Genomic DNA, 27,914 nt, shown 5'->3' with positions numbered 1-27,914 from the left:
CAAATAAAAATAATAAAGATATATATAGATATAGAATCATTATTTATTTACATTATATGATATATCTAATATAAAATATTTAATTTGTTCCTCGTGTAGGTGACATTATGGACCGACGTCATCGGATTTTGACGTTAGTGATTTCACTGATTTCAGTTATCAATCAAGTTTCCTTTCCACATGTTCATATATCATATAGTCCTGTTGCCGCTTTAATCAGTTTTTATTTGGTAAGTACTGCATTTGATTAAAGATAATTGTTGACAGTGCGCGTTACGACCTTGTCGAACCCTTTTCAATTGTGTTTGAAGTTAAGTGAGTTTAGTATAAATTTAGGATTAACTTGTTTTTATAACTTTAGAAAAATGGCCCCATCAGCTCCTGAAGTTAAGCCTGTACGTTCTGATGACCCGATCGGTATACGAGCAGTTTTATTAGGGCCACCAGGATCTGGAAAAGGGACTCAAGTGAGTTTGTTTTATTTCATGTTTTAGATATTTATTAAACCTATTATTTATTTACCTTTGTGATTTTTATATATTTACTTCATTTCTTATTACGTAACTATCACTATCAATCAATTGGGATAATAAATATTTTATTTATTTTTATATATTTAGGCACCACGCCTTAAAGAGAAGTATTGTGTATGTCACTTATCAACTGGGGATATGCTCCGGGCTGAAGTGGCGTCCGGCTCGGAATTGGGTCGACGTCTCAAGCAAGTGATGGATGAAGGCAAACTTGTTTCAGATGAAATGGTAGTGGATATGATTGATAAGAATTTAGATCAGCCAGAGTGTAAGAATGGCTTTTTATTAGATGGATTCCCTAGGACTACAGTTCAGGCAGAGAAGGTAATATATATAATCTGTTTATGATTTCATATTTCTCCTCTTTATTTCATAATTCTACTATATAGACCTGAACTATAGTTTTCCTTATTCATTGTCAACATTGATATGTTAATAATTTTTTACTTTGCAAATACAATACAATTGTTAGAAATTTCTCATACATACCTTTATAGTAAAATATATATTTTTTTTGACTCTTAACGACATATTTATATAAAAATAGTGATAATTTTAAAAGGACTTATTTTCTAATTATTTTTTTTAGTTGGATGGATTGTTAGAGAAGAGAAAATCAGCTCTTGATGCTGTAATTGAATTCAAGATTGCAGACAGTTTCTTAGTACGTAGAATTACCGGACGGCTTATCCATCCTTCCAGTGGGCGCAGTTACCATGAAGAATTTAACCCTCCCAAGAAAAACATGGTAGATGATATAACTGGAGAACCCTTAATTAGGAGGTCAGATGACAATGTGGAAGCTCTCAAGAAGAGATTAATCATATATCACCAACAAACTGAACCTCTTATTGATTATTATATGAGGAAAGGCCTACACCACAGAATCGAGGCAGCCAAGTGTGCTGACACAGTGTTCAGTAATATTGATGATATATTTAAGAATAGACTGTTTGCTAGAGGAAAATCTTCCTTGTAATTTTACTGTAAAGTGTTTATTGTACAAAGATTAATTTTCTATGTGATGTGGTTACTGTCTTTATATTTTTTGGTATAGCTGTGAGGTTGGTGAAGTCTATTTTCAAGGCCATTTTCTTGTATAAATATATGGAACATACAATCATGAACTTTTGTTTTTATTTATCATATTAATTATCTCTCTCTATTATTAACTCCTTTCATCAATAAAAAATATTATAGAGAATAAAAACCGCTACTAAAATGAAACAGGATTTGAATACATTATTTTATTTTAACTATAAGTACATAGAATGACTATATAATTCAACTACACATACACATTTGTTAGAAATAAGCTCAGAAAAGGCAATATGCATCCAATTTTATTTGTGACTGTTTTAGATTCTAAAAATTTTTATAAGTATTGAAATATAAGGAAGGAATCTAATGAAAAAAAATTAAAAACGAATATCTCATATATACATTAAATACTGCTATTTGTCCAAAACTTATGATCAGAATTTCATCTATAAAAAAATTGTTAAAAAATCCTACAACACCTACCTACCTAATAACTTTTTATTATAAAAAAAATACTGCGACATTAAAAATAATAACCATTCCTAAAAGAAAAATGACTCCAAGTTGCCAAGTACCAACATCACAATATATATATAAACTGTAATAAATCTAAACATAGATATATATATATTCGTTAGGGATGTTATGGATGTAACATTTTGGATCTGGATTCCGATAAAAAGAATCCTTCATTATCGGTTTTGGTTATAGTTGTATTATTTATTCTTTACTTCCGAATAACATAAGTCAAAAAATTCCAACGTCAATATGTAAATTTTTTTAGGAATTTGGTAATTTTTTTATAATTTAATCATTTCGGCCAATAATTAAGGATTTCTTTCTTTTTACATTTTTTTCACCCTATTTTTACTTCATTTTTAGGCCAGGTAGAATCAAAAATGGTCTAACGATATTGTCGATATTATTGGATTCGCGTACGAGGCGGACAGCTGTTTATGTCAGCTTCATAACATCCCTAATATATACGTTAATCTATGAATATTTAATGAAGTATATGTTTTAAATTCTAAAATATCATAAGGATAATGGTACAAATCTAGATTATAAAGATTACGATACATTGTAGAGGTACATTGTGGTTACACTATATTAGGAATGAAATGACTAAAAAAATTGTACACAATGCTATTTGGAATATCTACTAAAAAGTCATATTATCTGAAGTGATTTAAATATTTTATAAGATTGTTTAAATTTGTTACTTTAGTATAATTCTATCATAACTACTTTACTCACAGCCTCTTATAATTATATTTGCACTTTAATTATAACAACCTACGTTATTTATTTTAATAAAAAAAATTGAAGTAGGTATGATTAAGAATTTAAGGAAAATAAAAACAAAGTTTTGATAAAAATAATATTAAAATATTTTTTAAGAACTATAAGGTAAGCATTTATTATTTTGAGACAACTTTGAATTAAATTGTAAGAGTTGACAATATCTACTATATTCAGTATGAAACTTTATGCAGTGTTTTAAAAGCCGTCTCAAATCTTATAACTGTTTATAAGAATATGATATAATGATCATAACATATTTTTAAGCCTTAATCAAATCGCAGGTCAGTGACGTAATATGAGCCAGCAGTTTTAAGAATTGAGATGGCTTGATAACATTGTCTTTTTACGCATATGTACTCAACAACTATTTAGATAATGAATTTAATATTTTTTACTTAATTAATAATATTAACAAATTCAAACAGTATTATAGCTCATATTTATGTAGAAATTATAAAAAGCCATGTGAATCAAAAATAATTCAATTTATTTAGTAAATTCTAAGTTCAACTAAATGAAAATATGAAAGTATGTGCTAGTACATATGGGTTATGATATGGTTTAGGTGAATAATAAATAAAACAACACAAAAATGGACAAATGTGTGTAATTCGTGGTCAGCCCCAATGACTTATGTACCTACACAACTACACAAGTCAAGTTTATTGAGTGTAAAAATAATTTTAATGAGAGGATTCGAACAGGTACAAGAAGTCGAAATGATTCATACATTAATATGATTTTGTAACAAATTCGATGAGGATATGCAATGAGATGATATTTAGTTATTATATAACGTTAAAGTACAATGACAATAACATACGAAGGTTATAAAATACCGCGACTAGTATGTATTTAATACTAAATATACGAAAGCGCACGCATGCACCAGCATTCACTATGCTCGTTACAGGATTACCATTTGTTAATATAAATAATCGATTACGCACTTAATATCGATTAATGTAGACACCGCGATATGAGACATTAATAATGGAGCGAGTAGTAGCGAGCACCATGTTAAAATATATGTTAGCATAACTCTGATCTCTCTGTATGAACAAATGAAAGTGCTTAAAAATAAAATCAATAAAATCAACATGATTTCTATTCATTTCTCCGTAAGTCATCTGAATAAAAACGTAAAATTGTCATGGATTTTAATAAAATATTGTTACGGAAAGCACACCTACCGTCGTAATAAATAATTAAAAATTACAAAAAGAGAATATTTACAAAGGGATATACAGACACGGCTGCGCAACAACGTCCTACGCTATATAGCTTTGGATTATCGTAACAACGATCTATAACTAACACTAATTTACAATAAAGCTTTTTAGAACAACATTTACATACATTAACAATATTATTATTGTTCGACATTAGGGGTCACCTATAAATTACTTCACATGTTAGACGGGAGTGTCTTTGTAGAAAATCATATTTCAAAATATAATATATAAACATAATTTCGGAACTACTGTTTTGTTTTAATAATTTCTAGATGTAAAATTGTAAAATATGTGACGTCACTAGGTATGGGTCTCACAAATTCGTGTATAGTAATTTATAGAGGTCCCCTTAACGAGGGGGTGACGACGCTCACTGCTTGTTTTTAGTTTACTAATTCAACACATGTCACGATAATATGTAATAATTATTTAGAAATAGTTAAAGAAAATAGATCCCGCTGTAATTGCTAAATTTTCAGTTAGTTTATTAAATTCAATATTCCGATTTGAACAAAAAAATTATAAAACATTTTCCATAACTATTTCTAATCAAAATTAAACAAATAATCAATTTTGATTTTGATAAATCATATTAAATAACAAAATTATTAACACAACCGATTAAACAGTACCTAACAGCTCATAAGCACAGTAAACCGTTAAAATAACCGAACATTAAGCTTTTATAGCACATCAAAAATCAACACTAACACGGCAACCAACTAAAACGAACTAGATGTTAAACAACGACGGGAAATCTTAACTAGTCTTCTAGACGTATTCAAGATTATTGCAATACAAAATTGCAGGAATGTTACGGAGCATTACGGATCTCAATACGGATAAGAAGAATACTATTTCCGTTTCGGTTACGGATATATTATTTCAAATTATCCGTTGCTTTCGAATAATCTCAGTTATAGATATATTACTATTAGATTTATGAGAAAGTTATATTGTAGTCTCTTAGACTGACCATATACGAAATTATTCAAAATTTATGGGATTCGGTAATGGTATCGACTAGTTTTTTATTTTAGATATCCGATAGTTTCGGTTATGGCTTCGGAGCTCCATAACATTCCTGATAAACTTATAATAAATGTATGGTAAGTTATATCGCAACCTTAAAATTGAAATGACCTAATTTAAAAAAATGTAATTTACAAGAAATCATGACGATCGTTTTTCATTTTTTGGCAAAATTTAGGTCATTTTAATTTTAAATATGTGATATAACACGTATGTATAAATTGTTATAATTTTGGAGTATGAGCTCAGTGGTCGTGAAGTCGGTCGTGCGAGCGACTTGACGAACGCGAAGTCTTCCGTTGGTCCAAATATGCCGCCGGCGCCCAACCCTCACCCTGCCCACCTGGAATATATAATTTTACTTCTTAAATATAAACATACATTAAATATTTTTAAGATTAAGTATTGGTAAGTTTTAAGTGTATTTTAAAAAGGTTTTATACATGTACTATATACATAATAAGCACAAGTTTGAAAATCATAATTTAAAATTAAGTTTGGATTAACATTTTCAAAATTTGTGGAATGAATTGTGGCATAAAGAAGTTGGGAGGAATGAGTTATTTAATATTTCCATACTCTGGTAACACATGACAGAGTACCCACCTGCGAGGCGCACGTACCACCAGCCGGCACAGCCGACCTTGAGCAGGTCGGCGTGCTGCCCCTCCCGCAGCGACACCTCGCTCGCGCCCACCGCCGTGTAGTCCGACAGCGCCACCAGCGCGCACCCCACCGCCTTAACAGTTTTAGATTCACTTTTAAAAATACTTTATATTTGCTGTTGTATATTCTAAATTTAACATTTTCACAGTTTTAGTAATTTATTAGTAATCACTCTTTAATTGATTATGTTGTGTATATCTCATATTCTTTATTGTTAAGTCTTTTTCTTACGTTTACGTAATAAATACATGATCGCCAAACACTATACAAAAATTACGTGATCCTACTCAAATCTAAGTAAAAGTCACACACTTTAAAATTAATAAAAAAAACAATAAGTATATATTAGATACATATATCAATTTATTGTATGCCATTATTTTAAATACCTATATATAGTATAGATAGTATAGTGTATAGTTCACATTCTATAACATGAAACACATAAAAAACTAAGTCGACTATTGAAATCAGTAGAAATCCTATAATTATCCTGTAACATAGAAAACATGCACACAGTCATTCCCTAACAGAAAGCCATATAGATAATAAATATCCACACAGATTAATTTAAACGTTAATAACCTCATGCGTGTTACTGCACATTAAACCTTTGCCTCGATTCATATTGTAATCGCCCCGCAGCATGCAACGTCTCAGTTAGTAGAGCAACCATTCAGAGTAGATGCTTTCACATCTCAACGTTTTGACCGTAACAATTTTTAAATTGAACTATTATTATTTTTTTTTAATTGAAATTTGCTATTGGCAAAAAAGAGAAATAATAGATAGAATCTTTGTGTATGTTGTTACGATCAAAATGAAATGTTTAGTACATTTTGTTAGTAATTTATTCACGAAAGCCATGCATCTTGCATGGAAACATAATATAATAATACAGTATAAAGCTTTTTTAATATACAATAGACCTTATATTTTCAATAAATATTAACATATTTTAATGTAAAAGATAATATTGTAGAATAATGTTGTTTATAATTTCATATGAGCGTTAAAATTGTGTACAATGATCGAAGCTTAAAAGTAATACATGATAGAATGTACATATACGTATAAATAACAGTTATCGATAGATTTATAATTTTAACATATTCGATGAATAAATATAAATTTACATATATTTTGTACTTAATAAATAAATTGTAAACTATATATAATATTATTCCGAGTAACAATGAAATAGCTATAAAATAGAATACATGAGCCCGACAAATATATTTCTGGTAAATTGACCAAAGTTTGACCTGCAACGTCATTTCTTTCTGCATACATAGACTTAATAGAAAAATAATGTATTATAGATATCTAGTCTCTAATCCTGTTAGACAGTATCTAACAAGAGTATCTGTGGTATTGTTATTATATTGTAACATAATCAGAAGGGTTGTAATGTAGAGTATAGCAGATCGAAAGCCAAGTGAGATTTTGAAGTAAGAGTGGGAGTCGTGCCAAGTAGTGCTGGATACAATATTTTCTTTTAGCTAGATCGTAGTTTTTACGCAAGACATTCCAAAAGATACATATGCGAAACAACGTGTGTCCAGGAAGTAAGTGTGCCGTAATATATAATAATATATTAGTTCTAGTACAGTCTATGACTAACATTAAACAGAAATAAGACATATATTCTGAATAGACTTACATAAAATATAACACGTAAACAAAGCGAAGCGCACAATAGAAACGAAATCGAAAAGCACACGACAATGAGTGACATAACAAACAAAACATGACTTACACGATAGTTTAATGTTCAGTGAAAAACTGACATATCCACGTTACGTCGTTGTCTTTGGCTAATAAACTTTGGATATTAAATCAGTCTCTTTCATTTATTTACAAAGCTTCTAGCGGCCTAGCCGTAGATGCGTCTATCAGGACTGGGATACGTAAAACGTGGAGGTGGCTTGCGTGGAGCCCGATACTGAAAAGAACTGTACCATTCTGTGTATGGTACCGTTGAGACCCACGGCCTCCGTCACCTGTTGAACAACACAACTTTAGAGGCCATTTTGACAACACGCATTACAAAATGGCGTCGATAGCGTCCCAAGCGGTTGTAGAGGATACCTTGTGACTTTCTTAAAACGCAAGTGAAGTGCTTAAAGCCTACGTCATGGCGATAGTAGTGCTAAGTCAACATGAGTTTATTATTAATTTAAAGTTTCCTCTCAAGCGATGATGGGTGACTTGCGAAATCAATATGCGGTGACGGCGTGAACTATATTGGGTATTGAATTTTTTGAACATATTTCATATGTAGGGAATTCATAGTATGACTATAAATCTAGAACTAATTCACAATATACTACGAATTCTCTAAAAATAATGCATTTTTTTCATTAAAAATATTTGATTCCATTTAAATTGTATTATTGTAAGGATAATATCCCAGGAAAGCGTTAGGTGCGTTCGGGTTGCTAGCCTTATCATGCGCTACCCGGTGACTAGTTGACCGCATTCCTTTATAAATTTATTTAAACTTACATAGAGAGTGGGTTTCACTTCACTCACAACTGTAAACCCAAAATTAGTTTGTATTAACATAATTATTATAATACCCATATTAAAAGAAGCCCACTAAGCACCACTAAAGGCGTTTACTGTTAGTGTTAACTTTAAATGCGAAATAATAAATTACATATAAACTTTATCATTTTTCTTAATTATCCTATCCAATTTTTTGATGTTAACATACTTGAAACTTAACATGATTTTAATAACCAGAATATATACAAATGTTGTGGATTTTAACATAATGTCATTAAAATTGCTTAATTTAGAAAAAAATTAAAAAACAATGTACATACAACACAAGAACCCATAACCCTTTTCCGAAAAGTGTCAACATTTTTACGATTTACATAGTTTTGACAAAATTATTACTATATTATTTATATGTTTCGTGAATGATTTCAATGCTAATAATAAATACTTTAAGACCGTTTGTAAATATATTAACTGTACCATAAGAAATTATAAAATCAGCTTAATGAAATATTTGGATTAAAATCATATACAGTCTATTAAAATAAAACATTATTATTGTAGTACAGTCCATACATAGTAGGTAAATATTAAGAGTACTGAAGCGAACAAGCTTTTTATGTATATCGACATCCCAAATTCTATAAAACTGTATTAATCAATAGTATCAATATATCCTTCCTTAAACCTACAACGTAAATAAAAGAAACTTAAGATTTGGATTATTGTAAATAAAGAAATATAAAGTCATACATATATATACAATATTAGGAACTAACCGGCGCATGTTCAGTGTCCTCTTCCTCCTCATCAGAGGGGTCGGTGGACCAGCAGGGCTCTTCGTGGTCGCGCGGGCGTCCCACCGCGCCCGGGCCCAGCTCCCACGAGCTTGTTTGTATGAGTGTCCTGTTTTGTAGTTTCATATTGTTATTGTTATATATGTATTACTAGCACCCAATTGCGGCTTTTCCCGCTTAAACTTGTTGTTATTGTATCATAGCCAAATTATACAAAATCTTTACATAAATATTAATGCTACATTACCGTAAAGTTTTTGTGAAGCATATACTAACAATAGCATGCCTTTTAAACTTAATGTGGCAAATTTGGTTTTTCACACTCAAATTTTGTATCATTCTTATTTCAAGTCAGTTTGAAAGTGTGTAAAGAATAATTATTATATTAATTATATTAGAATAATTGTAAATTTAATAAAAAGGAAATGATATTGAAGGTTCTTCCTAATGTTAATAAATAAAATTCATTTAGGATTTCATTTATAGTTTAGTAAGTACATGAACGAAATTCTAAATTACTAAGAAATATTTTAGAATTTCATTCATGTACTTACTTTCCATACTATATTAGAAAAAAAAAACATCATTTTCCACATACACCTTACCTATGATGCTGAGCACCATACTGCCTAACGCGTTCCCCTTTCAGCTCGTTCAGCTGGTCAAGCAGCACCCGCTTGATGCGCTCGACCCACGCGCGCTTCACGTCCACGCTGGGGGCCGATATGGTGTGCACCTCGGACCGCCCTTGCCGCCATACTTCGAACTTACGAGCGTCGCCCTTCACTGATTCTGTGAGGCCTATTTGTGACATCTATGGAAGAAAGGGTTTTAAGAATACGTTGAAAAAAATCTAGAATCTGTATTTCGTATATAGCCTGGGTAGGCAGAAGGAACCTAGTGCTAAGACACTTTGTTCCCCACTTTCCGCCGAATTCTGAAGGCTTTGTGTGTTAAGTGGCGGAACTAAACGCCTCCCTTTGCCTCGACACTCAAATTACTTAATAAACTGTCTAAATTAACTTAATATTTAATTAATAACATTTAAAATATCTAACTTACTTGGAGATCATGTTTAAAATGGTAGGTAGCTTTATTATGGCTGTTCTTCGCCGCAGATTTGCAGAACAGCATTGCCTTCTCGTATAAGAAGATATGCCGGCGTCTCGGCCGTATCCTTAAACGGAGGTCACGTTTGTTTTCCGACACCACGAGGAATGAGCTTTGTAGCAACAGCTCGCCTTGCTGGCTTAAATCCACCTGTGATATTGTAAATAGAAAAACATTCTTATATTACTAATTTTTTTATTCAATTAACATAACAAATACAAGATTTTTTTCAATTAAAAACAAATCGATCCTAGAGTTAAATTCAGTTCTTAGTGTCTGCTATCCTTGCTGTTTAAAGGTGAGGTATACCAGTAAATGTCATTATTATTTTAATATAAATACCATTTTTAATATAAATAATATATTAAAATTGTCCTATAATTCAAAGTAATATCAAGTGGCTAATACAAATTAACAACTTGATCCAAATACCGTTCAGACAAATTGTAAATGAAAATAATTTATCAAACACTTGGCACGTCCACATTCGCATTGCGTTCCAGCCATTAGAGTAATTCAGCGTACAACCAGATATCCGTTACGGCATACGGAAAAATATCTGACGAATTTCGACGCGGCCTCACATTCTATGTAATATATAATTTGTTAATTATTATTATTAAGCAAGAAAGGAAGTTACTACTAAAAATGGACTACATATATCTAAAATTTACGAATAAGCGACCCATTTCGTTTGTGTGGACTTTTATATTAGAATATGAAAAATTTAAAAATTAAATTTGTTTCAAAGTAGTTATTAGTAATTAGTCATGCATTTAGTCATGTCATTTATGGGAATTAAATCTTTTGTATATGTTAAATTGTATTATAATTAAATTATCTGTGTGCCATTTTTTCGCCTTTGTTCTTTATTTTATATGTACCTATGTAGGTATTTGTTTTACATTATGGTATTAAGTTATATATAATTATTGTTTAAATAACAACACACCATTAGTTAAATATTATAAAATAAGCTAAGCCATTGACTTTGTTTGTGTGGACTTTTAAGTTAGAATATAAAAAATAAATTTTGTTTCAAAGTAAATTGATAGCACGCTTTTAGTCATGTCGTTTTCAGGAATTAAATCTGTCCTACATATATATAAATCCGGGTTTTTACATTATCGGTGTGCCAATTTTTTTTATATTATATATTTTTTCATTATAAACATTAAATTAAAATGTTTAAATTTCGTTTTAGTTCACAAATGTTTTTAAAATATTTTACTTGAATTAAATGTATGAACTATCATGGTAAGAAACGTTTGAAATATTTTTATCGCTTTATTTTAAACGCAATATATAATGAAATATACTTACAGGAACTCCTGTGATAGCGATTTGGTGCATAGAATCGTTGACACATTTGAGTACTACTAGCATGCAGTCCAATGCCCGCTGTAGACCTGAACTCATAGAGCCACACTCGCTGTAACGTAGAAGATCCTGCGAAAACAATTACAGATTGATATAAAAAAACTCTGTTATACAAATATAAACATACTCTTATACTAGTAGTACTTAGAGCTATATAAAACTGTTTTTACATGGCAAACTTACAAATTAAAACTTAATCGTACATCTAAAAATGGGGTACAACGAGATTATCATTTATTACTCCACCTTATTAAGCACCAGTAATAAAAATACCTTACGAAATAGATAATGATCAAAAAATATTACAAAACTTCGTCTTCGGTATCTATATATATAGGTAAATACTATTAATTCTTACCTTAAGAAGTAGTTGGTATTTAGTGATTCTTTGCACAGGTTTCAAAAGGTATGCGGCGAGCGGTAGCTTGTGGCCTAAACGCTGCTGACAAGCCTGTAGAAATAGGTGCGTATCTACGAGAGTCTCTCGTAATCTTTCCGATCGTGGAATATTCTGGCAATAGTAGCTGTAAAGGCGGAAGAAGGTTTCTCTCTGCAAATAAATATAAATTGTTAGAAAATTTCATTTTGTAGTCTAGTAGAATGGTCAGCATCATTATCGATTTAGTCAGAAATGAAGTGTTTTATTACTCGTCTACCCTGGCACATGCGGGAAAGCTGAAAAAAATAATAGAAATAGAGAGCCTCACATCAATTATAAGGCACAATATAAAAAAGTATTTTGCAACATTTATATGTATAAGGATACCTTTTCAACGAAGCAAAGCGCAACGAGTTCAGTGGCTGAAATTGATTTCTCCAAGTCTTTGAGGAACACTTCTTGGTGGAATGTAAAAAGCTCGTGTAAGTTGCCGAAGAGCACATCAGCTTGACCGACCAGGCCTGATGGCAGTACGTGCTGGTTTTCGGGCTTTTCTATCTCTTCTTTATAACCCTGTAAAGATATTAAATAATAAATTTCTCACAAAAGTGAAACTTTTTTGTAATGTTATTTTTTAATTTATTTGTAAAATACCGAATTGATCACAGACGAATAATGACTGATCGTGTCACACCAACGTTGCAAACGCTTTTCATAGTCTTCGTATATAGCTTCTAAGCATTCACTCTCAGTTGGAGTCAATGTATCTTTACGAAATATTCTTTTCAGGCTTTGCAAAGAGGAGGTGAAGTTGCGGGTTAAATGTCTCTTAGCAAAGCTTTGCATTTTCATTTGATATGAATTTTGGTATCTCGAGTAGTTTTGAGTTGTATATGGATACTTATAGGATTTATAATTACAATATTTAGAGAATTTTGATCGTTTTCTACATGGTAAAGTAGAATGTAAGCTTCGTACAAAACTGTCAGCATTACTTTTCCTGCACATTGACGAACTTTTTTGGGAGTAAGTATTTGTAGAGTAATGTTCTTTAATAGTACTATTCCATTCCTTCATAATCTTTTTATAATCCTTTTGTAAAGAAGCTAGAATATCATCATCAGAGCTGTTCATTGTTTTTCTAAGTTCAGTGCAACTGTTAGAAAGAAACTGTGAATCTTTAGTTATTGTAGTCTCTGTGGAATATTCAGGTGTCAAAACTTGAATATCTGTATCACGACAACCATAAAGAGGGTTTTTAACAATTTCTGGTGGGTCAACAGTGGTCGGCACCGTCGTCACTGATTCAGTTGTATAATCTTCTGAAATTGTAATTACATCTGAATCCGGTAAGTAAACAATTTTCTCTTCCGATTTTCGTATGTCCTCATAGCCCGGCAATGTTTTGCCGTAAAAGAAATTTCCAGTAAATGGTTCCATATGAACAGGTTTGATATGTCGCGGACGGCACTTAACACGACTATTTTTACCGATATCACTTACAGATTTCTTACACTGTTTATTTTTTGCTAGTTTTTCAATTTCAAACAGACTTATTTGGTTGTTATAATCGCTGAAAAGGGTGGAATCGGAAGCGGATCGCGTCAACCGTTTGCTTTTGGTTGTCGAATTGTTCTTTCTATAATACCACGAGTAGGATGTACCGACGCTAATATTCGCTGACGACTTATAGAGGTCATATTTCCCATGCTTCATGTTGCAGAGCGGCGTGAGGTGCAGCACGCGACGTAGAATCTGCACTGGCGGGCAATTGGCAAGTGTGTAAAATGCATTACGTTCCACTGGCTGACTTCGCGCACTGGCTTGCGTGCTGCGTATCGAATGCATCAGACGTATGTGCCTTGTGAGATGTCAGATGGGCCGTAACTGCCCACTATATGTTGTTACATATGTTAACCATGCGCTTCTTCTGCTATTGGCATATTTGATTTTCAGAGCGCGTAACTTATGGGAGATATCGTTCGACGAGCTATTAAATGGAGTGGAACGCGTCTATTATAGTTTTAAAACAAAGTATAAATAATAATGAAACAAATAAATGGTTGCGTCAAACGATTACAATAGAAATATACACACACACCATTCAACCATGCAATTAAATAAATTTTATATTTAAATATCGACTATTGGTTCGGTCTTTATAATATAAAGAACAAGTTAATTTAAGCTTCCCGTTAATGGATTGACAAAATATTCAAAATTGAGCTCACAAGAGATATTCAATGAATAATAATGTCAAAATTCAACGAAGTCAATGAATAATAATTCATAAATGGCTTTTTTAATAAAATGTATCTTGTAGTTATTAGGTACTCACAGTCAATATAGAGCCAAGTTCTTGAACATAAACCCTTTCAGTCTGCAAAAGCTCGGCCAACACGTGGCCACGTCGTGACCGTCGCGCCTCTGCATCTTCTCCACCAGAGCTCTCTGACCCTCCTGACGTTTCCATCTGTGAAGCAAAGTTTTGTTAAGTAAGTCAGTATCTAAGAAAGGGGTTTCAATGAGATTTTTAATATTCTATAAGTAGGTTTAAAATTGTAAGCGTAAAACATAAAGAAATGTGTTATAAACGTAACTGTTATAAATAAATAGAATTAGTTATAAATAATTTAAGTTTTCATTTCATTTTGACGTTCTTGACAGACAGCTTATACGGCGGATATACGAGTTAGTGGCCGATTTGGCAATGAACGAGAGTTTCTTTACATTGTACAAAGGGGCAACCACCAAAATGAAAATATATATATTTTTTTAATTATTATTGACAGTATTTTAGTAAAGATGCGCGGTCGTGTAATTAAAATATTAATCACGCGAATATTTAATATAAATTAAAAAGTAAAATACATATATTTTGTTTATGTTGTAATATTTTAATTAACACCATTCAATTAAGGAAATCACTTCAACTTTAACATTTCATGTTAAATTGGTGCTTCAATTAAGTTATAAGTATAATTTCCGTTATTTTACCGTTGGGGTTTCTGTGTTTTTGTGTAACTTTCACGCACGATATATAATTTCGTGTAAATAAACGGTATATGGATTATAAAGCGATTAACGCATTTAAGTATCACAACAATTGAGGTCTTATATGTATGACACTTAATTTGCAATTGTGATATTTAACTAATAATACTTTTATTTCCGTACGCCATTTATTATTATTTTGGCAACATTTCATTTAATAAGTCAAGACAATTACTACTTACAACTTTATTCGGCTCTGAAAAATCCTTTACAATCTTGTAACCCGTTTTTAAAACAACATTTATGGTCTCCATAACGTAAAAATATTTTCAAAATGCACAAATATCACACAGATTATACACTGTTAAATAAAACATAATTTTTCATTTAAATTTTCGTGTTTTCAACGTAAACGGAGCACATGCCGTGTGCCTTTGATAGTAAGAATAAGGAACTGATGGCCTGGGATGTGAAGGGGCGCGGGAATACGTTGGGACTGTAAAAAAAACTTGCTGCCTCCGCTTTACAGATGTGCAACGGACTTGACGGATGCTCTTTGTGTATTATTTAGAAAAAGTTTTTATATATTCCAAAAATTCTACACAAGATGATTTTAAAATTTATGTTGTCGTATGACTCTACCCCACTATTTCTTGAGCGTGCAGCACATTGTTTTTTGTTGATGTTTAAGGCATATAAAATAAGAAATAAACTAGATACTTATTATTCTCTTCAGCGTACCTAGTTTTTATTACCATTTTAATATTTATATTATATAGTTAAAATAAATAAATTGAATTATTAAAATATAGAACACCACTATTCAAGCATTGCATACGTCAATAAAATAATGACATGAGTTTATATGGTTATTCACAAGCAAAGTAAGGGTGGTCCGCTAGTTATTTTAACAAAGTAGAGCACAGTTTCAGCCGTGTTCGTTGCTTTTATTACAAAGGGCGAACGTGCTGCTTACAGCGTTATAGAGTGAGCACGTTGTATTTATCGATACTTGTGTGCGTGACTACACGTGTAGTGACTAGTGGAGCACACCTGCCGAGAGTTCCGTAGTCGCTGGGGACAGGACACCAACTCTTCATATTGTACTAACTTCTATACTATTCAACTCAACGGCAGTTCAAATCTGAGAGGATTGTTTTTTTTTTGCTTTTGAAACATCTGGTGCGGCTCTCGTTAGGCGCGGATATTTGTAAGAAAAAAGCACGTGCTACGTACTGATTGTATTGAATGAAAGACGTGACGTTATGTTCGTGAGAACAGAAAATAAATTTGTCATAATTGTTTATTGATAAAAAAAAAACAATTTAAATCCGTATGAATTTAAAATAATGAGTATATTACAAACGTGACATTAAGCCCTGACCCCAACAGACTTGCGCACTTAAACTGATTGACCATATTGTACCCTCAATTGCCGCACGTCGTCGGCTGCGCTCGCGCAATCGTAAATTCGTAAATTATGAAGCAATATATTGTAACATATTTCGTTATTAAATATTCTCGAGAAAACAAAGAATAATAAATTACAACTAATATTGAAGCTAATTTTATTCAATGATTTAAAGAATTCATTCTATTTTTATATTTTAGCAGGGCTCAATTCAATCTTGGTAATATTTTAGGGTCCCATACATCAAAAGAAAAAAACGACTCTGTTGTCTGTCTGTCAAGACAATTTATATCAAGATCGCGTAAAGGTATAAAGATAAAATTAATATCAAATATCCAGAACTACAGCACCTTGGAGCACGGTTAACAAAGTTATATTTGCCAACTTATATTTGTAGTTCATTGCATACGTTATGACCCAGCCAACTTAAGTTAGCCCTCGCCCTTAGTGTGCTAGAGTGACAAGCACTTGGCCGTGTTTTGTAAAATACAGCGTCTAGTGACGAGTCACTCTATCCTCTGTACACTTGAAAAGGTAGGTATATCATGTTGATATGAACCTTTAGAATCATCGCATTTGCGTATATTATAACTGCAACAGGTTAGTGTCAATTGTGATAATAATATAATTTCTGTATATTATTTTCTTATTTTTTTTTATTTTCAGAACGCCATAGAGAATCTGTGGTAATATAATTAAATGTTATAAGGGATATAAAATTAAACCACATGATGGTTTGCAACCTAGAGGCCAGTCGTGGCGCAGGGGCACAAGCATGTGACTGTAAACGTGACAGGTTGTGGGTTCGATTTCCACTCGGGAAATTAAATATTTAATATTTTCATTTCTTCGCTCTTGTGACGAGTCAAAGCGTAGCGTTGTGTTCCACCACTCAACACGCAATAGGTACCTCCAGAATTCGGTGGAAAGTCTTAATAACAAAAGAGTGTCTATGTGCGGTATAAAAAAGCAGCGTAAAAAAGTTAATTATTTATAATTAAATACTATTATTAATAAAGGACAATATAAAAACCATACTAGCAAGAAAATTGCTTCCGCCGAACTATGAACCTCATAGTTCTGTTGTAACCGGGAGTTGCAAGAACGGGAGAACAGTTGTGTAACTGATTCCGCAATCGGCACAGGCTCCCGTTAAGGACCGCTACACTTCACTACCCAGTAATAGACGCTATATGGCACTTAGATCAGCTACTAGACTTATTGAATGTGAAAGGTATGTAATAATCAATACTGTATTGATTATTAATAAAATGTCTTAATTTATTAAAATATTCCATATTAAATATACTAATGTTTTAACTCACGCAACAATGTATATTAAAAGATATTTAGTTTCTCAATGACTATTAACGACCATTCTTTTTGGTTAATGAAGCATTTGATAGTTTTTACCAGATATGTAAGACACGCTATATCCTGCATATAGGTAGAAGAGCCTGGGAACCTAATGTTAAGACCCTCCTGTCGACATTGACACTTCAGTTGCCCACTTTCCACCGAATTCTGGAGATATTGTGTATTGAGTGAGATATATTAATATTACGTAAAAATGTTATATTATATACTTAAGATATGTTAAAAATCGACTCTTAAATTAAAAAAATATGTTTGTAATGCATACTTAAAACTCAAAATTTGGAGTAGTGTTTTTATAGCTAAAACTAACTTAGAGATTTTTGCTCTACATACACTTAGTATGTGTCCAGTCGTTATTGTGCTCAAGAAAATAACTTATAAACATAAAAAAACAATCTACAATGTTAAAAGAATTTGATAAATAATTCAAATGAATATCCTATTACGATTTAAGTAATCAAATATTTCCCTCAAAATGTTGTAATTTCTAACTCTTGGGAGATGATGACAAAAAGTGTTCGCAGAACCTACATTCCTCACACCTTATTTGAAACTTAGGTACATTTGTGATGACATCAAGATTTAAATTTTGTGGAGTACAGATACCATTAAAGGTGACACAGTTCCAATCTGCTAAGATCTGTTCATTCGAGCTTATTTATTGAGAAGTTGAAGTGCGTAATCGAAGCAATCATAGCATTTACTTGCAATATATTTCACAAAGACACAATTATTTATTAAAGAAATAAAAACTCAATTTATTTATTTTAATTTTAAATGTGAAGCGTTGATATTTCCTAATATTAAAATCATTGACCACGTCGAAAAGAACAAAAAAATAGCTGGTGTATAGTATACATCCGCATACCGAAATAATTTATTTTTTTAGTACATACATACGACTAAAACGTGTAAATGTTATTCGTTCAACTATAAAAGGATGTTACAAGTCTTTTACTTTATTTTTCAAAATCAAAACAACTCCTAATGTTACTTGTTGAAAAAATAAACTGTTTAAGATTAACGCTCCATTAGTTACAATATAAACTACTACCTATCAGATTTCTCAAATAAAAAAATCTTGTGGTTTTGTGATCATTAGGTACATTTAAATAAGTATAAAATACATATGTTCATAATATAGATAATGTTTCTATTCTTTCTCAAAGTAACTTAATTATAATAATATCAATAGAATACGTCATTTTTCTAAATGTAATTTGAACCCAGACTGTGCATTCTGTCAACTTGCAACTGAGCCAAAAGGAAGACAACAATGATAACATCAATAATGATGAAAAGTATATCAATTTTGCACTTCTATACTTACTGGTAAAACATGAGATAAAAACTATATATAAACTGCGTAGGTACATGTTTCCGTTTGTACAAGTGTTGCGGTTAGTATACGGTGACATTAAATTGTTTTTTTTCATCTGACCGCATAATGGTACTACTTTGAAGAAATCACACATCTATCTTTCGCAATTATCTAGATTAAATAAAGTTCGCGATCTCTATTATACATATAGATAGGTATTTTATAATTAAATCTAGTAGTAAATGACCCCTTTTAACATTTTTCACACATTTAGACAGTATGCGTCTGAGATGGCGTAACTAAACGCCACACTTTGTGTAACCAGAGCAAGGTATAAATATAAATTATATACTCGCACGAGCGTACGAGTGTAAGCGCTACAAGTTGTGGGTTCAATTCCCACTCGAGGAAATGATATATTTAATATTTTCATTGCTTCGCTCTGGTGTTGAGACAAGGGGCGGCATTAAGTTACGCCAACACGCAGTCTTCAGAAAGGCGGCGACGGAAAGTGAGAAACGAAGTGTATTATACTAGGCTCCCTTTATCTACCCAGTTATATGTACACACAGCTTAAAGTTGAAGATTTTGAAGTATTTTTTAAAGAAATAGTACATGCTATATCTATACATAAAGCGATATAAAAATTAAACAGAATCGTTCAAGCACACGGATGTTAAAAATAGTTAATACATATTACCTTATTAATAATTTATTTATTACAGATAATTAAAATAGGTTAGTCAACAAGTTGTGTTATCACAAACACACAAGCCACTAAGACAGCTTACTCACAGATTTCAAGCGCCATGTCAGTTCTTCCATGACTTGCACCCATTTTATGTTAAAATTCATTATCCTCGCATGTCGTTTGTATATGTAGCGCGAGTTTATTTTATGTACAATATGTGGTCTTAAAATCACATCATCTTCTGAATCTTCAGCAGCCTCAAGAGACGCCATTATTTTATTAATTTACTATCACTTTTTATATTAAATATACACACTATCAAGTTCATTAATGTTAGAAGTCATATGCTATAAGTATATAAACATAGTTAATATAAGATGTGTTAAGATCTTTTTAATAATCGACTCGAATTAATTATTAATTATTTAAAATTTAATCTATTCCTTAATAAAATTACAAAATATTATAAATAAATTGACATAGAAGATGTAATATTATGCAAAACTAAATTCGGAATTTTCAAAAATATATAAGTAATACATAGATGAGTTAACGTTTGTTGCATAAATTTCACGTAATTTGTACATTTTTGTAGTTATAAAATTACAAAATGGCCAATTCGTCTAATATTTAGCAGTTATAATCAAGAAGCTTATACGTAATAGAGTGAATCTCAGTTTAGTAGTATATTTAATTTCTCGAGATTTAATTGCGTTGACCTGGATGATCTGAGACCGTACCGTTTTGCGACGAAACTTGCAACGCACCGAGAAACCCCTATCTGAATAACCGGTCGCTCGCGAATGCCAGGAAGTGGGACAGTAGAAGTAGAAACTTAGAACGACCTTCAAAATAAATTCGTATATCTATTTATATTCATATATTATTCGTATCGTCTATTTCGAATTGGAAAATTGAAATTGCTTATGCCTAACCTAATCGTGATAATTCACTTTAAATATTACAGTATGAAGGTAAAAAAATATTTAGAAAATAACTATACATCAAAAAGTCGTGACTTTTATAAAATTAAGAATAAATAACGTTCAATAATAGATGAATGAATATAAATGACATAATATCTAAATGTGAAACTCGCTTAAATATTCATAACAATTAGTCCGAGGACGCAATCAATGGGTTTTAGGTTAGGCACATAACGATAAGGTAACATTTGACTTAACTATACGTCACCGGCAGCCGTATAGTTAAAGTTAAGTTTAAGTACTATAATAGTAAACAGATTACGTTAACTAATTACCATGCCAGAGCCACCTCTAAGATACATACGTCGTTACGTCACATGTTTTTGTGATGCAACTATGAGTTATGAGGTATTCGGAACAAAGAAATTTATGAAGACTAAAATGTAGACTGTACTAAGTAAAATCTAAATTGTATGTGTACTGTGACAATAGAGACGATTGTGAGAGAGATATTTAAAATTGTTATGTTTCCTTAGGAAGATTGCCCTAATTATAGTGAGGTCTGCAAAGAAAGATGAGATATTAAGTAAAGATAGAGCTAAACTACGACCTGTCTGTCATACGTGATGTCTTCAAAAAAACACTTTCTCTAACCGGTATAATATCTGATAAATGTGGTAGCGGCGTATTTACGTAAGAATTTATAAAAAAGTAGTTATGTTATTTTTCTATAACTTTAGAATTTAACAAAAGCATAAATAAAAATAAGATACTTTTTACGAGGCATTATTATAAAGTAAACTCTTATTATACCTGTATCCTGTAAACCAAGATGGATGAGTAAGAAGACCATACAACCAGTAATACAAAGAATGACGTTCTCGGAATGGTGGCTACAATGAGATCCAATTTCTATGTGGAGTGATAACATCGAGTGTTTGCCTCCCACGGTCTTATTATTTAGTTTTGCGAAATATCACGTAATAATAGCTAATTTAACAGATACGATGCTATAAATACATATCTTCTACACTTTAAGGTAAATAACAATAATTTCTTAAAAAAAGTATTATTTTTAATATTTTTATTATATAAAAATTTATAAGCACATATGTAGATAAAAAAAAACAGGATCGCGCTGTAAGAAAAAAAAAATACAGTCGAATTGATAACCTCCTCTTCTTACAGAAGTCGGTTAAAAAGTAGGCAGAAACGTAAACAATCATATGTATAAAAACATAACAAACTCATATAGTTCGAAACTAACGAAAATACTTTCACCGTCAAGAACTTGAAACAATACGTAGAAATTCTTAAGCAACATGTTTTTTAAATTTTGTCCTGATCGACTTTGAACTACAAGGAATGTCAAATACATATAATAGAACAAAAAAAGTCAGTCGATATACGATATTGACTTTTGCTTAGAATATAATGCAACTTCTATTACAACGTAAAAACAAAATAAACATGATATATTCCCAAATTCAGATGTATTTAGGACAAAGAAGATAAGATAAAATTGAAACAAAGAAGATTCTTTGTCCCAATAATTTTTAGTCTCATAATTTTTTTATCTATTTTTAATTATAAAATCGATATCATAAAAAAGTTTCATAATACGACAACTGTCTCAAGAATTCGGCAGTACGCGGGGAACGGAGTGTCATAACACTAGGTTCTCTCTGCCTACCCTGTTGCGTGCGAAGTATAGCGTGAAGCTGTTTAATTGAATTTTTTACTTTAAACACTTAGCTATTATTGCATTAAACGCTAAGGCAACACTAAGGCAGAGTCCATTGGAGCGTGTCTTTCACACAGATTGACATGACGTAAACAATGGGACTAAAAGCTTGTGGTAATGCGGTTCACCACGCAGGCGACACCGTTACCTATTGTGCTGTGTACGGAAAATGTTTTCCTTGGGAAGCTATCGAATTTACAGCCATTTATATAGTGACTATTAGAAATCGGAAAAAAACATGTGGAAGCTTTCAATGGTTCTATGAAATATTTATGGCTTGTCGCAAGAGTTTTTTTTTAGATAAGTAATACATCTTTTTTTAAAACCATATTTTTATATAGATAATACAGGTTAAAAATTTCTTTTGAGACTTTATTTGTAGTTATTTAAGTCAATCCAACATCAAATTTAGTAAGAATTTATGGTAAGTATTAATGAACTGATGATAAGTTTCTGGAATAAATTCCATGGGTAAATATGCATAAGTGTCATCTGCTATGAGTCACCTAACATAAAGTTTATTATGATTCATCAGGTTCCCGACAGTTACAATATTGACCTTGCGTCGTGAATAAATAAGTACAGGAAGAGGGTTTAGATACGAGCGTGATCGATGGAAGTGAAAATGTGGACCCTTGTTTGTCAAGAAGAAATTCTGAATGGCCGCCTGCATAGTGCATACTAAAATATATTTTAGTAAGTTATATTCATATGTTTTTTGAATGAGAATAAGAAAAATTAAAAGCGTAGGTATGTAATAAATGGGTTGTACATTACTAATACATAAATATGTTAAATTGCAAACTACTATCAATACAATACCTACTTTTAAAAACGGTTCAGTTATTTATGTTCTCAATAGGCGCTGTTATTTAATTTAGACAATAGACAATTTTGTTATTCCTTTTTTCGTAAATAGTAGAACAGACATAGGGAACCAAGTGTTAAGACACTCCGTTTCCCATTAGAACACTTTCGTTCCATTAAAAATCATCAATCAATCCCCCGGATGGGAATAGATCCCACATCCTGTTCCGTTTACAGTCGCACGTTTGTGCCCCCGTCTAATAGGTAGAAACCTGACAAAATTGTATCTATTTCCATTCATTTTGTAAGTTGACACATTAAGCGCCATATTATTTACATAACATAAATATTAGAATCATTAGTAATTCACATCGCACACGGATTTTAGTCTTACGGAACTTTCACTTGCCTTCATAAAGGTTGATGCGTAGAAGCAAATTAAGTATTTAACCTTTCTTTCTTTAATTGATGGGTTGTGGAAAAACGTGATAAAATGTACGTGATTAAAGAAGAAACCTTCCTATAAACTATTATTATTTTAAATAAATGTTTTTTTAGTTATACTTCTGTGGCGAGTTAGGGAAAAATTATGAGTAATTTTTTTACGCTACGTCGCGTCGTCACGAAAAACCGACACCATAAAATGACGTACACACGACATCTGTCAACATTTTAGTTTTTTTTTAAATTATAGACACATATTTTTTAATCATATTTAAATAAAATTTATTTAAGTAGATAATGCGTTATAATAAAACTTTCTTTCAATGTATCAAAATATATATTCTTTACTATTATTCTTGTCGCTTTCTCTACAAACATGATAACGAGAAGGATAAATTATTTTGAACGATTTTTATCTTGTTACGCTTAACTTACGTACGTTGTATCTCGCATGTACGCAAAGGGAGCTTAGTGTAGAAACACTCCGCTTCTCCATTTCCGCCGAATTCTGGAGGCATTGCGCGTGCGTGCTTTTACAGTCACATGCTTTTGCCCTTGCACCACTTAATAAACGTTTATAATCCATATTGCTACAGCCGACAAATCCAACGATTGTATGTAAGTATACTTTAATATTATGACATAAATTTTACGCATTAGTACACAAATATCTAGTAATAAATAGTTTTACATCAAAACAATAAATAAATTAAACCTATATATTCAACGGTACGGCTTCAACCAGAACCCTTAGGGCAACTACTTGAAACGAGTCGAGCCGCAGCGGGAGCTAGAAGCAATCCTGTTAAGTGCCTCTGGGACAATGACCTGGGCGTAACAACTAAAAAAATGGGGACAGAGGTGGCGAGAAGATTAATCAAAATTAATTACGATTCGGCAAGGTAATGGATCCCTTATCAGAAAAAGTAACCGACCCAAACCAAACCAAACCCATTAGGATTTTAATATACAATTTAAAAATATTTAATTTTTCAAAGATTCTATGTTCATTTATCAAAAAGATCATTGTTTAAGACGTATAACACCAGTAATAATGAGAATTTAGTAGTGTTAATTGCGGTATACAAAACGGACGGTCAGCGTTTAGCACCTATTATTTACATAGTAACCGTGTTCAGACTGTTATTAGGATTTTAACGCGTTTTTGACGGAAATTACTATGTTGTCTATTGTTTATTAATCTTTTGTTTAGTTTTACTCTTCACAGAGAAAAATCCGTGTTGAATTTCTCCGTTCCCCACGCTCCGCCCAAATTTCGAGACAAAGCGTCTGTCTTGTTACTAGAGCATGAATGAAAATCATTATATTACCCCGAGAAGGAATCAAATCCTCAACCGCCGCGTTTACAGACATTCGCTGCGCCATGACGACGAATCGATGACGATTAGTTATTATAATCTAATTATACATGCATTTAATATTTATGCATTTAATCATGCATTTAATACTATATTTGTCCTTATAAGTTATATATTGCGTTATAGACATATGAAAATTAATTATTATTACTGTGACAATAAGTTTTTAGAAAATCTTTAAACGACGTTATAAATCTATATACAGGGTGTCCCAGAAGTCAACGATAAAACGAAACCAGGTGATAGACCAAGTCGTGACAGTCATGAGAAAAATATAAAAAAAAATCTTTGTCATGTATTTTTCATATTATATTGATTTTAAAAAATATCGGAAAAACCGACACCCTGTGATGGTTTTTCAAGTCCCAGGACTACAAATATTACTCTTTCTTCATTTTTTTTTCTGTAATGTAATCATGAGTAACCCTTCTGTGAATTACAGTTTAAGATTTAAACATACCTGCATCAGTTTTCAATAAAATGTGGTGTTTTTGCCAAACATTAAATTCAAAATATTTACTACACCCAACTTTAACCGACTGTACTGTAAAAAAAATGTACTACACTGTTTTTGCAAGTAACTTTAAAAGTTGGCGCATTTAATCTGGATTCCGAAATGGTACGACACTTGCTGGATTACTTCTTTGTTGAAGAGAGAAAAATCGAAATACACGATAATCGGGATGACGTTCAGCTTTTTGGTATCTTTTCCGATACATTCTAGCTGCAGCATTTGCGTTACATAACCATTCTCCATGAATGAAATGCATATTGGTAATGTGTCAAAGACCGAGTATATGGCCTGCGAGAGCCCGGACTCGAGCACTGTCCTTATAAGTCCTTTTTTTTTTTTTTTGTCGCTGGGAAATGCATTTTCGCAGACCGCCCATACGGAAGGCGTGCCTTACGGATGAGTGGTACTGTGGGACTCACCGGTGAGACCGATCCTACCCACTAAAACCCAGCGGAAACCCTCTCCACCAAAATGAGCCGCCGCAGGATCGCTCGCGCATACTACTACGACGCCTCGGTGGAAGGCCCGCCTTTTGCAGGCCATCATCGCTTTCAGGGTGCCCTAGGGCATCCGCAATAATCTTGCAGGAAGATCAACCTGACCCTCCCGCGGTAGCTCCTCTAGGGTAGGGGGAGTAGAAGATGCGCATACCGCCTTCTTCTACCCCCTGGCCTACGGCGGCGGAGCGAGTCTGCGTTCGAGCTGGACTCGCGCACCCGCTCCGCGGCCTCCTTCAATGCGATTACTGATTCGCAGAAGGAGACCATTGCAGACCAGTTCCTCTCACAGTCCAGCATAGCTCCTACCACACTGGCCAGTGAGAGGTCTCTACCCACTGCCGCCATCAAGGCATGGCGTTGTGGGGCCCAAGCGGGGCATTCAGCCAGAGTGTGATACGCCGAACCCACGGAGGCATCACACTCGTGGCACACCGGCGACATCTCCCGACGTGCAATCTGATGCAGGTACTTACCGAAACAACCGTGCCCCGTCAGAACCTGCACCAGTCTGAACGTCAGGACACCAAAACTCCTTTTAACCCAGCGATCTAAGTGTGGGCGAACTGCCTCCACTGTCGCTAGGCCTGCCGCCGGTGACCCCAGGTCCTCTCTCCAACGCCGGATCAGGGCTTCATCCGCTCTTCTTCTGATCCGCGCGATAACCTCTGCCGATGGTTGCTCACCTCGCGACCGCTCACTTGCTCGAAAAGTGTAAACTTTAGCAAGCACTTGCGCCTGCAGCTCCCAAGGCGGATCGCCCGCCAAGAGTGTAGCCGCCGTCCACGACACCGTACGGTAACCTCGAATTGCTTTCACCGCTATAACCCGCTGCGCTTTCCGCAAGTGGGTTTTATTGTGAGCGGTGAGAGCGTCAGCCCACACAGGTGCACCGTACAATGCCATGGATCTCAACACACCGACATAAAGTCGTCGGCATGAAGAGTCCGGCCCTCCGACATTCGGCAGTAGCCTGCCAAGGGCTCCAGCGCAGTTTACAAGCTTTGGTGCAAGCAGAGCGAAGTGCGGTTTGAACGACCATCGACCGTCTAGGGTGAGACCCAGATATTTCATCTGGGTCCGTACCTCCACCTCCTGACCCTGGATGTTCAGAGTAGCCCTACGGGGGGGACCCCTCCGCCGGCCATGGAATAGGAGAGCCTCTGTTTTGGGCATCGAGACCCTCAGACCTAGCGCTTCGATGCGGTCGACGACAAGGCGAGTTCCGGCTTCCGCCAAACGTGCCACTTCTTGATATGATCGTCCTCGGGCCGTGACCAGAGTGTCATCCGCATAACAAATGACCCCCATCCCAGTCGGAAGACGACCACGCAAGAGCCAGTCATAGCCAATATTCCACAGCAACGGGCCCAACACCGACCCCTGTGGAACCCCGCAACCGACACTTCGTCGACCGATCTGACCATTTTCTCCAATCCATACGACTACTCTGTCTTGGAGGTAGTCGTCCAACAATCGCCGGAGATAGAGAGGTACCCCATGGTACCGGAGAGCCTCTCTTAACGTCTCGAACGGCAGACTGTTAAAGGCATTGACCACATCCAACGAGACAGCGAGGAGAAAATCGCCGTCTGTTGTCGCGGCCAATGACCGAGTCTTCAGGGCGTTCAGGGCATCAATGGTTGACCGATTGGCCCTGAATCCGAACTGAGCCTCTGATATGCCCGGCCCTACCTCCTCTAGGTGCTGAATAAGACGGGAAGCAATGATCTTCTCGAAAAGCTTACCCGTCTCATTCAGCAGCACTATAGGCCTATATGCTGAAGGAGAGTCCAGAGGACGACCCTCCTTGCGCAACAGGC

The 27,914-nt window shown here is 33.5% G+C and overlaps 2 protein-coding genes across 9 annotated transcripts in view; one reads left to right on the top strand and one right to left on the bottom strand.

Annotated features, from left to right (window-relative positions):
* The first annotated feature begins 82 nt into the window (after positions 1-82).
* Positions 83-1,660, top strand: Ak2 (Adenylate kinase 2). Its single transcript, XM_085191596.1, has 4 exons — positions 83-230; positions 362-467; positions 621-857; positions 1,123-1,660. Exons 2-4 carry the CDS (start codon positions 366-368, stop codon positions 1,510-1,512), a joined length of 729 nt encoding a protein of 242 aa, XP_085047722.1. The 5' UTR covers positions 83-230; positions 362-365; the 3' UTR covers positions 1,513-1,660.
* A 1,281-nt stretch (positions 1,661-2,941) lies between these two features.
* The window catches only part of LOC146535895 (guanine nucleotide exchange factor DBS-like), a 76,452-nt gene continuing 51,479 nt past the window's right edge, over positions 2,942-27,914 (bottom strand). For 5 of the 8 annotated variants that reach the window (XM_085191587.1, XM_085191591.1, XM_085191590.1 and 2 more), the window contains exons 11-19: positions 14,325-14,459; positions 12,374-12,559; positions 11,966-12,157; positions 11,551-11,676; positions 10,180-10,377; positions 9,723-9,931; positions 9,100-9,226; positions 5,753-5,885; positions 2,942-5,489 (exon numbers count right to left, since the gene is read on the bottom strand). In XM_085191587.1, coding sequence (XP_085047713.1) covers positions 5,392-5,489; positions 5,753-5,885; positions 9,100-9,226; positions 9,723-9,931; positions 10,180-10,377; positions 11,551-11,676; positions 11,966-12,157; positions 12,374-12,559; positions 14,325-14,459 — 1,404 coding nt within the window. In that variant the 3' untranslated portion in view covers positions 2,942-5,391. Of the gene's footprint in view, positions 5,490-5,752; positions 5,886-7,571; positions 7,816-8,320; positions 8,350-9,099; positions 9,227-9,722; positions 9,932-10,179; positions 10,378-11,550; positions 11,677-11,965; positions 12,158-12,373; positions 12,560-14,324; positions 14,460-27,914 lie in introns of those variants that run through there. The other 3 variants (XR_014878340.1, XR_014878339.1, XM_085191592.1) reach the window with 3 other exon arrangements.

The sequence above is a fragment of the Heliconius melpomene genome, chromosome 10 (genome assembly GCF_056956725.1).
Source record: "Heliconius melpomene rosina isolate 202511_hmr_F chromosome 10, ASM5695672v1, whole genome shotgun sequence".
In the NCBI taxonomy this organism is placed as follows: Eukaryota; Metazoa; Arthropoda; class Insecta; order Lepidoptera; family Nymphalidae; genus Heliconius; species Heliconius melpomene.
The sequence above is the reverse complement of the archived record's forward strand: the minus strand, read 5'-3'. Positions and strand labels throughout refer to the sequence as shown.